Raw genomic sequence first — 18,463 nt, forward strand, 5'->3', positions numbered from 1 at the left:
ATAAATGAACTGAGCGCTATTTTTGTAATTATTAAATGGGAATAATAAAAATATCATACTTAAGTAAATGTGAATATTTTGAAAAAATGACTCTTTGGTTAAAAATGAACGGAACATGATCTTAGCTGGGCAACACTGATTTACTCGATGTTGTTGCGCATTTCTGAGCTCAAAAGCTTTTGAATACGATTGATTAATGGAATGAAACAAGTACCTAAAAATATTAGCTTCGTTCAATCGTGGGTGGAGATTGGTTTCTGTCAGCTGGTGTTTTGGTCGAGACTAGTCGGGTCGTTGTTCGGTAGATCGGATTGAGGTCGATCGGAATTGGTCGAAGCCGGTTCGGATCTGCAGGAGAATTCGTTTTGGTCTGGTGGAGGTTGATCGGGGAAGATTGGGAAGTGACAGTCGATCCATTTCTGCTTGATTTGATCTATTTATTCTTGCAATCGGTATTCTGTATCGATGGACGCATGAATAGGATATCAAGAATAACCGTGCTTTTCACATCCTGTTAATTCACACTTTTCTAATCGAGTTTTTTTCATACCTGGATAATACAAGTTTTGTAAAGAGAAACAATTTTATTCTTTTTAAATCTAGTAATAAAAAAAATGCAATTCTCATCAAACATCAATAGTTAGTTATTGACCAACAAAAATAGAAAAAAAGGCTTGGTGGGAATGTGGCATGTTCGGTTGAAATTAAAAATATATGTAATGCTTCTCGCTATGAAATAGAAAGCAGCACGTGTCAGTTCAGTAAGAGGATAGCAGTCCCTCTTAGTATGTTATGCGATAGCAAGCTCAAGCTTTTCTTCTCCGTAATAGCGAAATCAATATGAGGCACAGAGTAGAATCATATTGATGGGTTTTCAAAAACGGCCTTCGTCAATTATCACAACTGACAGCTCTTTTGAAATTATTAACCAAAACAACGAGGCTTTCACCGACAAATCTTTCAGATTTCAAATTTTTTATTATAGTTATAGTTTGATTTGTTTCTTCATTCTGAAGGATGATTTTTGAAAATACATCAATATAACAGGAACAACAGCTAGGGAAAAAAGTTATGTTGAATAGGATTTTCAAAAAATATACTTTTTAATGATAACTGTACTGCCTCATAAATAAAATTAGGAGTTTCCTTAGGAAATATCTAGGAGCATAGAAGGTGTAGGAAAAACGATCGCACCATTACCAAAATGGATCCTGATCTATAACCTTTCCCCTACTAACAAAACCCTTTCCTTGGATATTTTAATATAGATTCGCAGACGTATAGACGGTTTCTATAGTTGGTGATATTGACTTACCTTTGTTTCTGAATTTTTCAAAATTAATCTTTGAAATACAAAAGGACAAGGTTGTTTATTGATCCTAAGAAGTATCCTACTAACAATCCTTCCTTCATTCCTCATTGACTACTAGGACGTGGCCGGCGCCGTTATTGATCATTTTCAAAGGGAGAGCATGAGTTTTGTGCATTGTGAATGAGCTGCTAGTCCCAAGCACCATTTTTTTGGACCTTGAACAAAGCTGATGGCCTCGATCAATCACGGAGTAGCAATCATTGGCGAGGTAGAACTTGTTCTGCTTAGCCACGCCAGCGATCATGGAATTGGAAATGCGTATGTTGAACAAAGCCTAATAAAACATGTTGTCTGGAGTCTTTTTTTCAATTTTTGTAGTAAAAGCATATCTACACAGCATTTCCAGTTCAATGATGTAAGGTGTATATGAGTAGTCAACCAAGCTAAGCTAAGCTTTATCAGAAAAACCAACCTACCTGTCTACCCCGGAAACGCTTAGAAAAATTCTGGAAAACTACTACTGGAAAAATACAAACTAGTTCTGAATCATTAAACAACCAAATAAAAAATATATAAGTATTACGTTTTAACTCCTGACACATATTTGGGTCATTATTAGCTTTTCAGATTACCCGGTTTAATCTGGATTTGCCCGGATATTTCATACAAAATTTCGTGAAATTCCGATCCGGTCCGGTTGCGTGGATTTGATTGGAAAAAGCTCGGAAATTGCTCGAATTTATTCAATTTATTTGCCAAATCAAATTTTAATAAAGCAAATTATGGTATAATTTTTTTTTTATGTGCCCAAATCGAAATTTTTTGAGCAAGTTTTATAAAAATAATCATGAAAGGTTTTTTTTGGACGCCTTAACCTAGAAAGACCGCACCAGTCAAAATGACTGGTTGGGCACTTTGTTTGTTGAATATCTTTTAAATACTTCGCTTTAAAAATTCGCAAAAATTACGACTTTTCATGAATTTTGAATCTCTACAAAACTGTGTGTTTTTTATTTCCCTAGCTCTTTCAATAGGCAAGAAAAATTTCGCCACGGACACTCGGGCCGTGACCAGTCAAAATGATTGGTAAAATTCTCAACCCTATAACTCAAACAAGATTAATTTTTTTTTTGCCTTGCTTTTGGCAAAGATACCGTCACTTCAAGATAAAGAAGTGGGCTTTGCCGCGAACATTAATTCTTCTATACGGACTTTCGATGTTCGCAACGCCACCTTAAGAGTTGGGGCAAAAAGATTCATGCATCTAGCCATGGTAACCAATGTGTGTCCTGGAAAAACAAATCTGCTTTAAAAGTATATCTGTTGGAAGTGAGTACTTCAGGGCCATCTACAATGCTTTAAATGGTAAAAATATATTTTGGTTGACCATTTGGACGAATTATTAACCATATATTGCCATTCGGAAAAAATTGATTTGAATTTGAATTAAACCGAAACTCTGCTTTTCTAATTTTACTCTGTTCGAGAAGAAAATCATCTATTAAATGCTCAATTGGGAATTTTTTTGTTCATAAAAACAAGTATGTTGAAATTGATACCAACAGTGCGAATACGAACAACGGTTGCTTTGATAATTTTGTATGTTATTTGACGTTGAAGTTGTTGAATACTCAAACCATTGACCCCCATGGAGGGTGTACAAGCTATTTTAGTCGCCTGTTATGATACCCCTTCTCAGAAGGGAGCAGCACTGAGCGTATAGAAAGAATTTTCGATAAGTTACATGGGTCTGCTTTTGGTTTCGTTTGCAATCTACATTCAAGACAAAGAGCCCTAGTTGATTTATGGTGGGCAGAAGTGTGCCATTCGATATGAAATTATTGATTTTCAATGCGAAGTCATGAAGATTTTTAGAAAAAGTTCTCGGATTGGCCGCTGTGTGGCGCTTCAATCACTTGACAGGTCTTTTTTTTTTGCTCAACAATAATCGAACTTTGTGTCAAAATTTGGTGAAATTTCATCAAGATTTGTAAAAGTTATGTTAGATTTAATGCACGTCCATTGGAGTAATCGAGTAGTTTTAGGTGATAAATATGTTTTGTACTATGGGTGCACGGATTCACCGCAATTTCTACCCAAGAATGTATTCTTAGATTATTAGTTTCGACAAATTTCCAATGTAAGTTCACTTACAGGTATTCCGGCACCCGTGTATATACCTGGCCAGCTGGCAACTGATTGAAAATTCTTATTGAACATTCTTATCATAAGAGGAAACACATCTTACCTGTCGGCAACTTATGGGGTTTTAACCCAAGAATTTTCTTGCCGATACCGGGAATCGAACCCAGTACGTCTGGCAAACTTAGACCAGCCTCGCGCCAGCCTATTTGATAGACCACATCGGCACTAAGATATTTCAACATGGGTGTACGGAATGGCTGTAAATTCGCCGTTGTAAATTATATAGAAATAAATAGTTTTCAACTTGCTTCAGAACACAAAATATTTTTGAAAAAGATATGAAAGGTATTTGAAACGCAATATTGGTCAATCGATAAACTTTAAGGAAAAACAAATCAACGTGTACATTTGACAATGTTGATTCATTATTTTTTATTTTCAATGTTTTCCGTCGCACGACATAACTTGATGCATATAATTCCTAAAATTCACTAGGTCCATGGTAACCATTTTCCAATTCCTTGGATGTTGATCAGATTTTATCAGATAAATATATACGATTGAAAAAACCTGTTTTTTTATAATAAATAAATTGATTTATTATTTCAATTATATGAAAAATTTCTTTTCCAGGAATGATAAAACGGAAGTATAAAAAATCGTTAGTTAAATCATTTTGTCTCAACATGAAAGACATGGTTTCGACTTTGGTATAGTTAAGGTTTGAAAAATGCTTTTTAAAAATTTGCAAAAATCCAACATTTGATTAAAACGCGGTGATTCCAAACCCATAGTGAAAAACCATTTATATAACAAAAATTTTCATTTGAATCTATAAAAGTCTTTATTCTTTACCTTTAGCATGCAAAAAAATTGATTTTAGATTAATGGCGGTGAATCCGTGAACCCATAGTAAATTTCTCTACTTATAGAAAAATATGCTACAAAACCTACAATATCTGGTATAATTTATAGGCAACGTGTTGAAAAATTTCAGAGCGATGGATTCTAGAAAATATCTACTAAATCAAAATTGAAGTAAAACCGTGCACCCATGGTCAATACCCATAGCCATCTAACATGATTATTCAATTAGATTGATAATGCGTTTTAATTTTTTGATAACTATTTGAAATATTCATTTTATGACATACATTCATTCGTCAACTATGCGAAAATGAGGTGAATCCGTCCACCCATGGTGAAAAAATATTTCCATTTTATAACACAAATGTACAACTTTGATTGATGTTTACTCTCGGGCTCGAACTCACGGACATCGGCTCAGGAAGCTATTGACTAGCCAACTGAGCTATATCACAAGCCTTATACGATTAAAAATCTGTTAATAAGTTTTGATGAAAAAAATTTTTCAATTTTTTTTTTTCATTTTTGTTAAGTAATTTCTTGGTTTTGTCCAAATTGGGCTGCAAATTGCCGAATTTTTGGTCACCAGTTTAGAAATCAATTGCATAAATTTTGCCAGGTTTTTAGATTAAAAAGCTTGAATTTGTCCGGCCCGGATATGTGCTGAAAAAAATCTGGCAACCTTTGGTTAAAACGATTATATCACACTTATTTTTTTATGTGAACAAGTTTCCAATCTCAATAGATTCTGAATCCCATGTTTCATAAATATTATATCCAATGTTTAATTTTTGAATACTAACTAAATACTTGAAGCGAAGACTTCAACCTGATTTTCCTTCTCGAAAAAATCTCTGGAGTCACCGTTTGGAGTCCGTATCATCTCCAAAGATGGCCAATCTTGTTATTGATCGTGAACCAGCAAGTTATTCCACTTTCAACGCCAAAAAGAGAATTTTCCCTCATCAAAACCAACATAATCCTTTTTTTCCCGGGGAAAAATACCATCCTCTGGACCGGGCAGCCTCCGGAGTTTTCCGGAGAGCCAAAATCAGAAATTCGATGCGATTAGGAAAGGATTCCGTCGATTTGTCTCGTCCTTTTTAAGGTCCTCCATTTCAAACTCGATTGAGACTGCAAAATGGAAGGCGAATTGGGGATGGTGGGAGGCAGACTTGACTTGAAAGTTCAATCTTTTCCCGGGCGATTTCTTTTGTTCTGGGATTTCCCAATTCACGGTGACAGAAGAGAAAAACGGTTTCAAGTTTGCAGCAGAGAGGAAGAGAACAACGCTCTGACAACGGTGATGATGGTGCTGATTATGATGGAAATGGCGATAATAATGATTGAGCCAATAATAAGCATTAGCTTGCTTGTCAGAATGGGGGAAAAAGCGCTGATTAAAATGTGCTTGACAATATGTTCTTGTTTCGTTTAGTCCCCTATATCCCATGTCGAACCTTATAAGAGAGTTTTTATCAGTTCTACTATTAAATTTTAAAGCTCTCCAAGATAGAAGTTTGTTTTTTTTTCAAATTATTTAAGTTTAACAAAAACGACCTTTTCAGATTCAACATTACCCCAACTCCGGAATGAAACCTACCAAACAATCAGTTGAAAATGGTATGTCAATCATTCCAACACATAATCGTGATTTTTCTCGCACCTTCCAGGTTCTTCTTGTGTTGTTATTGAAAAAAAAAAACAATTTAGTCCCATCCCAATGCTCGAAATCCAAAAATTCAATCAATAGGCAGCCGATTCAACAAACGGAACAAAAAATCCTATCGAATCTAGCAAATGTTTGAGGGTAGCTAACGCTGTTTTTCTTTCTTCCTCTCTTTCTTTCGTTTTTTCTCGGCGCCCACGCAGAATTCCTCCACGGAACGATAAAGCACATCGACATGTCACGCACATTCATCCACAACGTGGACGACGAAACCTTCCAGGGGCTGCGACTGGAATCGCTCAAGCTGGTCGACAACAAGATCCAGGACATTTCCGAGAAGAGCTTCAAGTAAGTACCTTTGTACCAATCTCTCTATTTCCGCACGCGGTCGAGTGTATCGGTATGAAACTGTAGTGAAATGTTCATTCAGTATGGTGGAATTTGGAACAGATGTCTTCCTTTTTACTCCCTATTAACAATGTTCGATTTTCCGGATTAATCTGAGAATCACAATTTCTTTCATCTATAAAAAAAAAACTTCTGAGAATGTGAAGGGCTAAGCTGGTTGAACTTCAATATTTTTAACTTTAATTAATTTATGTAAAATTGTAATTTTATTACAAGAGCTACCCATACTGACCCATACTCAAAAGCCTAAATAAAATTCATTAAAAAATCTTTTAACTTGTTAAAATTAATTGAAATCGAAATGAAAAAGACGAACTTCTTACGTGGAAAAAGTTGATAGGATTCGTTCAAACTATTGAAGAGTGAATCAGGAGCGGTCCTAGAGCTTATTTCTTCTGAATAAACGTTTATTCTGAAAGAGTGATGAAGGGGCAAAAAGTGGTGCAAGCAGACCCTTTTCCTCCAATTTGATCTCATTCAACTAAATTTGTGGTATTTCAAAAAATTTCAAAATGAGAGATGAAATTTAAACTTTTTTAACCCATTTCCTATTTAAGCTATTTTTCGATATTCTTAATACAACTCCAATTTGCGGCTCAACAATTTTTCAAATGAGTAAATGTTGATAAAAGATTATTTTCGTATTTTGTAAACCAAGAAGTAAAAAAAAATTGCTCATGAGTCCATTGAGGAATTTGTCGTTAAACATATCATTTTTTAAATGAAAATTATAGACTTGTTGTTGAATAGAAGAAAATTTTAAACAACTATAAAATTTTTCCTAAACTTCTTAATATCAGTGAGGGAATTCCATCAAAATGTTGATGAGTCTCATTTTGCAAATATTCGTTGAAAAAATAAACTTATACTTGAAAAAAGTTTTTAATTATGATTGCTTTGAACTTAAAACTGATTTTTTAACACCGAATAGTGTCATATTATTCAGTAAAGTGACTTTAAAATATGTTGATGTTTGAAATCAATTCTCAATTTAATTTATTATTGTAAATGGTGCTCCAAGAGTTTTATTTCAAAATCTAAATTTCATTCTGAAATAGAATATGGAAATATCTTATTTGAAATTTTATTTAATCCGAAACAAATAAAATTAAATTTAAATAGTTTGTTGAGAATATTAACAAAATGGCAACAAAGACGGTATGAATAAAATAAGTATATCAATTCTTATAAGAGCACAACATTAATAATTTTTAATATGGTTTTTGTGCGGACCAGTCCGGCCAAGAGGTGGCTTAGAGGGTCATACCTTGTTATCTGTTCCGATGTTCCGGTCGCCGCTGTTCCTGAGATCCAACCTGTGTGTCGTGCGTCGTGCTGGCTCGGAGGCGTGAGCGAGAGATCGGTTGCGTGGATGACGATGGAAGAGGATAACGAGAAAGGATGGATGTTGACATACGAGGGGATAGCCAATGGCGATGTGGGATTAAAGTGTAATTGCCAAACTTAACTGCCCATATTGAAGGACTATGAAATATAGCGCCACACAGTTTTCTAGAAAAAAAAATATAAAGGATCAATTTCTGGTAGCAAAAAGAAACAAAATTCACATTGGTGCTTAGAATTTAAGAGCTGATTTTGACTTATTTTGTAGTGTTGAAAAATTCGTGCCTTTTGTTTTGTTATTAATGTAAAATGTTGCAAAGACATTGGAAATAAAGGTTTTAATTAAATGATTATGAGACCGCTGCAAAAAATGACTTTTTGCTCCCATATGATTTTTCGATGCCTTTTGGGTCATCAGTGGAAAATTGGAGATGATTTGGTTGATTTGGTTGAATAAGCGCAACGCATTTCTAATTTGTATGGAAATTTGTATGGAAGAAAAGATTTTTGCACATTAAATCATCCAGAAAATTCAAGTAAGCTTGAAATGAAGTCGGTCTTTAATTTTTGGTTTTGACTTTTCTTAAGCTTCAGTTTTTTCAAACATGACAAGCAGCTAAGAATTTTATGAAAAAAAAGTCATAACCATTTCAAAATGATAACCCTTAAAAACCCATTGAAAAGTATATAAAAATGGCAGACTTAGCATTCTAGAGCTGTTATTAATTGCATGAAATATTTTTGCAAAGGTTATATAAATCAATATCTCTGGCAATGCAAAGCAGTTTTTTGAGACTTTTTTGATTCCATCCTACGATTACACAGCTTTCAAATAAGCAGACAAAAACGCAAAAATTTAAAAAATAATTCTACAAGTTAGGTTTGTGCTTTGTTAACATGAATTGTAATGCAAGAATTAAGGAATTTTTTCAACCAAAGTAGGTTTTTTGGAGCTTTCAGTACATTTCTGGCGAGTTTTGGAAGGAAAATTTTGTTTTCCCATACAAATTTTCATACAAAATTAAAACTCGTTGCGCTAATTGAGGACTGAATGGATCACTTACAAATTTTTGTTTTGCTATTTCTGTCAGCAAAAACAATCAAAAAAAGTTATTGAAGGTGTAAAAATTTTAAATTTGAAATTTCCATACAAAGCTTGCAAAGGTCTAATGATCATGTTTCTCGATGACTGCGAGTAATTTTGGTGTTTGAGAGTAAGTTACATAAGGTTTCTGTTTGCTTTTAATATGGCTCAACGGAAATACAGAAATTTGACGATATTTCAATAGAATTTTAAATCTAAATGAATCTCAGATATTTTGGAAAATAAATCGTTTTGTAGTCTTCTAAATAGATTTTGAATAAATTAAAACTTTGAAAGATATAAAAAAACCAAGGTATTTCATTTTTAATTGAATTTTCATCAAATTGTCGATCGAATTTCTGAATGTAGAAAATCTTAGCCAAAACTTGATGTTTCATGAAAATATCCTGTCCAAATAGATTTTAAATCAGTTTTGAGTATTCGTTTAGCTGCAATTCAGTAAAAATACCAGAATTATAAAATTTTGCGAGCCATAACACCAAAACAAGGGGTTGTAGACACAATCTGATAAAATATTCAAACTCATGATGACAAAATCTTTCAAAGCAGTTATTAAAACATATGTACCAAAAAGCATATCTTGTAGATCATATTCTTTAATTTCTTTTTTTGTTTTGTCTGGGATTTAAACGCTCTCGCTTTCTTCATCTCTTGATATCCATAAATGTAAAGTCTCAATCAATTACAACTGCAATAGTCAAATTTTCATTGTCAAATTTGAAATTGGAATATAACATTTAATTTAAATTACCATTGTGTGAATGATCTGGGAACAATATTGACGGTATGATTGGTGTGTATATTGAAACTCAATCGAATTCGGAAACAAAATTCAAATATGAATTACTGTATTATGATTAATGGCATTGTGTTATTTTAATTTAAAACGATCCCACACAAGTATTATTTTTGAAATTCAAAACTTATTTTTCACACTTATTTTCTAAGCTCCATAACTTCTTTATTATAAAAGATATACAGAAAAAAAACCGAATGGAAAGGTTTTCTACATTTTTAAGATATCATTAGGCAATTTTTTATTTTAAAATAAAATAATTTCCCCGAGTTCTGTCTGTTAAAAAAATGTTTTTTTTTATTTTGAAAAATTGTAGGGAATCGTGGGCCACCAAATCTGAATTGACTAGATAACGTGATAATGTGAAATTTGATAATCCATTTAGTCATAATAAAGCTATTTCAGATAAGGATGTATGATCGAATAATTCCTTAAACCGGGCTCACGAACATTTAGGCCAAAATCCCTATATAGGATGCACAAAATATTGATCATAACTCTTCATTTGGCATAAAAAAACTTTACAGATAGGAAAAACGTTTTTCATGTTCTGAATGTGTATAAAAACATAAACATCTAGGTGGCCCAAAATACAACACAAAATGTGGCTCACGATTCCCCACAAGTTTTGATTTGCAAATTGATTGCGTTTGTATTACTTATTTTTGTTTTATCATCATCAAATCATCCTTTTGGTTTCATCAAAAACTTTTAAAAAGTATAAAGTATAAAAAAGTTTTATACTCGTTTAATCTGAACTTATTTTTGATTCGATCGAGTAAATTTTTTGGATGATAATTTTTGCATATTTTCTTATTTAATATTTTTCATTTCAGCGAATCATGAAATTCAACGAAGAATGGTTAGGTCTTAGATTGATCGATCTTGGAACGATCTATGGAAAATCGATCTTTTCAGCTCCGATTTAAAAATTTTAAGATCGCTTTTTTGAAATGAAAAGCACTGTTTTGAAAAAAAAATTTCAAAACCGCACATTTGGACCAAATGTTTAAAAGGTCCTAAATGAAAAAAAACCGCCCCTTTAATCAAGACGAATTTCGTTATATTGTTCATTAAGGACGTACAAATCGGAAACGTTAAATGTTTAGAGCAAAAAATTTAAAAGGGATGCGTTGTGAGGTTACGACATCAATCACTCACATATGAATGACTGTTTTATCGAGAGATAAATTTTTGATATCACAATGTCATGCTTTGACTTTGAAAATCTATTGATATATCATTTATTTTGTAAGCAATCTTCATAAACTTTAAAACACGATTCACTTAAAAAGTGGGTTTTCGACAAAAATTAAAATGGAATGTGGAAAGAAGAAAGATAGTGAAAAATGTTAGTTTAAGCTTTTGTGTTTTGCAGAATTTTAAAATATTTAAATTTAAATGTATTTTCTTAGTTGAAATTATCTATTTAGTTTAATTGAGGCCCTTAGAGCCAATGGGGTATAAATGACAAAATGGTCGATTTTGAGTTAATGATGTCAAACTATTTTTCATAATTCAAACTATATTTGATGATTTTTTTCAGATTTTAAGAATTTTATTTATCTAAAGCATAATAAAAATTTTCGAAAAATGTATAGAAAATTGTAAAACACAACAACTTAAAAGCTTGTTTTCTCGAAATAAGTTTCCATGCACTTATACCACAGAGAACAGACATACAAGCTCGACCGAAAAATCGTCAAAAAAGTGTTTAAAATTTCAAATGCTATTACCAAAAAAATACGTTAGAAATTGACTACAAACAGTGCCATCTGTTGCGCCGTTCAAAAGTTACAAATCAACTTTAAAGTGCCCAGTTTTCGAAAAGACGTAATCGTATATGAACTCACAAAAAATGAGTGCAATGTCTCAGTAAAATGGACGGCTTTAATTTATTGCTAAATAAATGAAATCAGAGTTACTTTTAACTGGGAGGAATTTCACTTTCTTTATTTTTTCACTACTATGACAGTTAAGATAACTAACAGCTTTGGTATAAGTTTTTTTCACTTCTTAACAGTAATTTATGTTAGAAAATGCTTCTCCTATGTCCAATCAAATACAAAAACATTCTTGACGATCAGTCTCACCCAGCAGTACAGATTCTAGGCATCTCTTAGGTCTCTTCAAAGAAACATGAAGTTTCACTGAGATCCTATATGCGTATGTTTGTTTTAATAAAACTTTGTTTCTCAAGACACTCCTATGCAAATAATGAACGCTTTTTCTTCCTTTACCCTATTATGCCGCTATTTGCAATAAAAAGAAATTCTCAAAAAAATTTCAACGGTTTTAAAAAATTTCTTTCTTTATAGTACACATTTTTGTTTATCACCGTGATAGATTGTGAAATATTTAATCGGTTTTTTAAACGGCGAATTTTTGAATGATTTTAATGTTCTTAAACGTTTTAAGCTACTACGGCATTCGCTTCTCTTCAGTGGACACTTAAATTATATTTTAAACGATAAACTTTAACTTTATTTACTTACTTATCACTGGGCTCGCTAAGCATAGCATTAGAAGTAGTCATGAAATACCTCGCTAGGCACCCAGCAGTGATGTCAATTGAATGTATTGTTTGCCAATACCAAAAGACACGCCCTTTAAACACCTAATAACTAATTTTTTTTTGTGTCTTATAAGATACGAAGTTACGATCTTGAACAAAGCTGTTCGGTAGAATATTTACCTCAGAGAATTTATGAATTATCACAAAAACCAAAAGCAGGCTCGGTTCCATAGAAGAAACAAAAATAATGTTGATTTTTCAGTACAAAATAATAAATTTTCTCATACAAACATAAAAGATCAAACTTACTCATAAAAACTTTACTTCAAAATTCTGCAAAAAATCATGGATGAATTTTTAACCACAACAAAGCTTTTAGGACCCCAGGGTTTGAGAAATTCAAAAAAGACCCCAAATCGACTCAGTTCAATGAATAAGCCGTAGATGCTTAAAATCAAGGAAAAGAATAGTCATATATGAAATAATGGTGTATATTTTAATCGTTTAAATTCAAATTATTTATCCATGGAAAATTTTATTTAAAATAAGATTAAATTAAGGTTATAAATGTATTTTTCCTCCAGAAATAAATCTTTAAACTGGCATTTCAGAACAGGGTCCAATAAAGGGTACTAGTCCTGTACCAAAACAGGAACCGTAGTTTCAAAACGGGCAATTTATACTATCTTTGTAAATCTATCAAACATGGTAAAACCGAGGATAAAAATTCTCATTGAATCTAGCAGATAAGACAAATAACTACGAATGGGTTTTCTTTAAAACCACAAACAACTTTTCATAGAAGAAAACGTAACAATTCATGCCCTGAGAATCACAGAGCGATAAGTGCTCAAATGATAGCTAAAATACCGTGCGGAAAAGTTTTCAAGGTGCTCGATTTTTTGTATTTTTTTTTTTCGAGTTGTTTAAACTCAATCGAAAAATGTTGTAAAAAATAAAAAAAAATCTGAGTTTTGCACCAGATGCAGATTAAGATGAACTATTCCCCATTCTCTGGCCCTGTGATATCTGTTAATTGAATAAAAATACGTGTGCTGTCGTTCGTGTGTCACTTAAGACTAATCTATTTGCTACTTTCTTTACAGTGCTGCGTGCGGTGACCGACCGAACATAGTACAGTCCGAAAGTGCGGAGTCAGCGTCTTGCGCTGAGCCCTCACATTGGACTTTGTTCGATATACAGTTTGTTTATGCTTTGCATGCATAAACGAACTGTAATATTGATAAATACAATGTTGCGGGTCCACCACACGCCCTTCCTTAATAAATTTAAAAATTAGTTTATAGATTTAATTTTTAAATTATACGTATGATTCGTATTTAATAAAATGTAAAATAGTGTTGTTATGTTATGTTTATGATGTTTATAATGTTAAGTCCTTATTCTATCCACCACACGTCCTAATTTAGTTTACAAATAGTTTTATCCTATCTTTGTGGACTTCGTCCACCTTGTCTTTTATTTTAACTCTTGCATTTTCTCCTAAATCTTCCAACACTTCATATGGACCATTGTATTTGGCTTCTAATTTGTTTCCTGTTTCATTTTTTATTAGTACTAGGTCTCCTATATTCAACTTTAGTGCTTTCTTGTCTGTGTCATAGTGTTCTTTTCTTTTTTCCTTTTGGGATAGCAGGTGTTTCCTTGCTTCTTCATGTGTATGCCTCAGTTTCAGTTGTAATATTGTGCAATAATCATCCAGATTATAGTAAGCGTTATTCTGATTTTCAGTCAAATTTGCAGGCATGTTAGCCAATTTCCCAAATACCAAACTGAAAGGTGTGTACCCTGTTGCTGTATGTACTGTATTATTATATGCGAATTCATAGAATGGAACCCATTCAGACCATTGAAATAGTTTACCATCACATTGAATTCTTAAATAATTCCCCAGTACCTTATGTGAATTTTCCAACGCACCAATTGATTGGTGGTGATATGCTGTTGAATTTAATTTTTCGATTCGTAAAATTTCTGCTAATTTTGTGAATAGTCCTGACATGAATTCTGTTCCTCTGTCAGATGCTATGACTTTTGGGACGCCAAATTTTAAAATTACACTTTTGATGAAAGCTTTTGCTACTGTTTCTGTTGATTTATTTTCTATTGGTGTCGCGGTTATGAATTTTGATAATTCACACTGCGTTGTTAGGATATATTCAGACCCTTCAGACCGTATTAATGGCCCTACTATGTCCATATAAATTTTCTCAAATGCAGTTTCTGCAGTTGTTGTTATTTTCATTTGGATTTTTGTTTTTGGTAAGGTCTTGTTTCGTTGACAAAGTTCGCATTTTTTAATAAAATCTTCAATATCTCTATTCATATTATTCCAGAAATATCTACTTTTTATGGTCTTTTGTGTTCTCTTTATTCCCGCATGCCCTGCAGTGGGAAGTATGTGAAAATCATTGAGAATTATAAGTTTTTCTTTTTCATCTTGGATTATTTTAATACCTTTGTTCAAAGCATATATTTTTGGTACCTCATCTAGCAAATTATTTTCCAAGAGACTGTTATAAAAGTTGTGCGCACTTCTAGAATTTTGTATTATTACGAGCTCGTTTAGGTTATTTTTCTTACATACTTCTTTTAGGCTTTTCATAGTTCGCCGTAGCTGAACCAATGACTTTGCCGGTTTTACAATAATTCTCCTTCCACAATCGGACATGGTACTTTCCATAGAAATGCTATTGTCAAGAATAATTTCTGCTATTCCTCCTGATGAAAAATGATGGCCATTCACCTTCATCGTTGGTGTTGCAGTTTCATTTGCTGTTTGTTTTGTCTTAGATCTCGTTGTTACGAATGCATCTTGGTTAATTTTCATGTTGATTCCTTTTAACTCGTCAGATGAAAAACGTGATAACGCGTCTGCTATCACATTCTCTTTGCCTCGTTTATAAATCACATCAAAATTGTATTCTTCTAATGCCAACCTAAACTTTGTCAGTCGACTAGAAGGATCAGTCATTGAGAAAAGGTACACTAACGGCCTGTGGTCGGTAAAGACATCGAACTTCCTCCCATACAGGTAGGGTCTAAAATGTCTTATACCCCATACTATGGCCAAAAGTTCCTTTTCTATGGTTGGGTAATTCTTTTCTGCTGAATTCAGAGTTTTACTTGCGTAAGCAACTGGTCTGCCATTCTTGTTAGAAAGGACGGCGCCGATTGCATACCCAGATGCATCTGTATGCAGAGTAAATTTGTTATTTTCTGAGAAGTCGGGAAAATCGAGAATTGGTGGATTTAAAAATTTTTCTCGAAGTGTATTAAATGCATGTTCACACTTATCATTCCATTGAAATGGAATGTTTTTTCTCGTTAAATAATTCAATGGTGAACATAAACTAGCGAAATTTTGAATGTGTTTTCGATAGTAATTAGCGAAAGCTACAAATCGCTTAACTTGGTCGGCGTCTTTAGGCTTTGGCCAATTTTTCACTACTTTTATTTTTTCTGGGTCAGGTTTTACTCCTTCCGCAGAAATCATATGGCCTAAATAAAGCAATTCTGTTTTAAAAAAATTGCACTTTTTCGGGTTTAATTTAAGGTTAACGCCTCGAAGTTTTTCGAAAACGGACATCAAATTTTTGTTATGATCCTCTATAGTTTTCCCGAAGACAATAATGTCATCCAGATAAACTAGGCATCTCGTCATGTCCAATCCTGACATGGCAATTGTCATAAGTCTAGAAAACGATGATGGACTGATTTTCAAACCCATGGGCAGCCTTGTCATTTGATATTGCCCTGACGGTGTTGAAAATGCAGTCACAGGTCTATCCCCAGGTCTTAACTGACACTGATAGTACCCTTGTGATAGGTCTAAATGAGAGAAATATTTTGCTCCTGCAAGAGCATCTATAATCTCATCAATGTTGGGTAGAGGGAATTTGTCATCCTCTACCGCTGTGTTGACTTTTCGGTAATCTATTACAAGTCTCCATTTTTTCGTATCCCCAGAACTTTTCTTGGGTACCAATAAAATAGGACTGTTCCATGCGGAAGTCGTCTTTTCTATTATGTTTTCGTCAATCATTTTGTTTATCTGTTTTTCGATCTCTGCCTTTTGCGAGTTAGGCAATCTATAAGGTTTGCTATAGATTGGTCGTACTTCTGTTTTGACTTTTATAACTGGACTGTAAATATCCGTCACTGTCAATTTGTCAGATTCTAAACAGAATATGTCGGCATACTTCGTGCATATTTGTACTATATGCCTTCTTTCGGCTGGTGATAAATGGCTTAATTCCAACTCTTGAAGAAGTTGCTCTATTCTGTCTTTCGCATCTTTTGAATGTTTCATGTTGTGGTTGTTGTTGTTGAATTTGTTGTTGTTGTCCTTCGGCAATGTTTGCCATGTGTGGACCGTTTCGACCTCTTCGATTATTCCCTCTTTGGTTTTGGTTGCTATGGTTATTACCATAGTTGTTATTGTTGTAACCACGGTTGTAGTTGGTATAATGGTTACCTCTTCCACGGTATCCATTATTCCCTCTGTAGGAACCATGTCCTCTAGGGTGGCCTCTGCCTCTCCATTGATTTTGTCCATTGCCTCTATATGACGGTTTTCCGGTTGTGCACCAGAGTGCCATTAGAGTGTCAACACAGTTTTCCTGATGGGGTGTTGCTTGACACTCCAGAGCATCTGAAACCGCTTTGTTTAAAGTTGTCGGGTTTCGTGCTCTTAATAAAAATTTTACTGATGGATCTTTAAGCCCATCAACAAATGCGCGCACAGCAACCGTTTCTACCAGGTTGCTGGCGGCTGACTCGCTGGCAAACGTTCCTTGCGAAACGTAAGCAGCGGCCAATTTGGACGATAATTTTGTGATTTCGTCTCCGAAATCAGTTAGTGTCTTGTTGCTTTGGCGTTTGGAAAGCATCTCACTTTCCACCGCCTTCGGAGTGAGCTTGACTCCGAATTTTTGTTTCAATGCCTCAATGGCGGCATCGACGGTTGCAACACTGTCGAATGCCCCACGGGCAGTTCCGGTCCATGTAATTTTCAGAAATTTTATCAGCTCTGCGGGAGGTACTCCTTCCGCATAGTCTTTTAAAAGTTCTATACTTTCGATGTAGCTCTGCAGGTTAACTGCGGAACCATCGAAAGGTTTTACTACCTTTAAAGCTATGTTTAAGTCTAGCTTAGCCATTTTGGATGGTATACCACTTAAAACATTTTTTTTCCGAAGTTTCATGAAATAGTACTTATACTTGTTCCTGAACAATGTTTTAATAACGTGTTTTAGTTCGCTCTAGTTTCGGTGAAGTTTCTTTTCCCTTAATAGTGCACATCAGTTTCTTGAGACTATTTTTAAAGTTAAATATTTGTTAGAAATTGTTAAATTTACTCACATTACTCATTATTCCGTTTCTTTTCCTGGTTTGTAGCGGTTCCTAAAAATTTTTGAACTCTGGGTTACTAACTTGTTTTGTATAACTATTTATTTTAGATACTTAGCTTATATGTTTCATAGATGTAGGTAATGGTTTCCCAACGTTCCATGTGAGGATCATTTCCAGTTCATCTTTCAGGTTGGTCAGGACGTTCCTCTGCTTCCTAGCGTGGTGGTTCTCTACAGATGCTCTTGTGGCCATATCGAAAATGTTATTCACCAGCCTGATGTACGCATTTACTTCCTGTTGAGTGAACGGATCTTCCTTCAGCCGTAGCATTAGTTGTTCCCTTATCGCTTCCAGTTGTTGCTTGCATATTTTAATCAGAATTTCGTTCTGTTCGTAGTTTGTTGTTGTACTCATTGTTCATTGATTGTCTTTTGTTTCTGACTCACTAGATTAGCACACTTCTTTTCCCCGTTAACATTTTTTTTTTTTTTTTTTTTACTTTTTAAGGTGTTGCCGATAAGTTGTTCATTTGGATCGCACGAGTGGCTACTCGTTCCGTTTGTTGGCGGTGTAGTTTTATTATCACCTTAACTGAAATATATCCGATAGCGGCTGCCGCAATCGCACACAGTGCCACTGTTTGGGCTACTTGATTTTGCTCGCACGCACTGTTCGTCACCGGCGCGACGATTTCGTCCGCGCTGAACCATCCCATTGTAAAGTGCTAGTTGAGTTTTTGTACTTTTTAAGGGAATATTTTTTGACACTTGCACTTTTAACTAGTTTTACTTTTCCGAACGTCGCGTGTCACCAAGTAATAAAAACCGGGCAGGATCGCCATGAACTATTCCCCATTCTCTGGCCCTGTGATATCTGTTAATTGAATAAAAATACGTGTGCTGTCGTTCGTGTGTCACTTAAGACTA

The 18,463-nt window shown here is 34.0% G+C and overlaps 1 protein-coding gene across 1 annotated transcript in view; it reads left to right on the top strand.

Moving 5' to 3' along the window:
* LOC129741575 (uncharacterized) overlaps positions 1–18,463 on the top strand; it is a 531,269-nt gene that overhangs the window by 485,598 nt on the left and 27,208 nt on the right. Inside the window, exon 3 of the mRNA XM_055733311.1 lies at positions 6,197–6,341. Coding sequence (XP_055589286.1) covers positions 6,197–6,341 — 145 coding nt within the window. The remainder of the gene's footprint in view (positions 1–6,196; positions 6,342–18,463) is intronic.

This window comes from Uranotaenia lowii, chromosome 2, assembly GCF_029784155.1.
Source record: "Uranotaenia lowii strain MFRU-FL chromosome 2, ASM2978415v1, whole genome shotgun sequence".
In the NCBI taxonomy this organism is placed as follows: Eukaryota; Metazoa; Arthropoda; class Insecta; order Diptera; family Culicidae; genus Uranotaenia; species Uranotaenia lowii.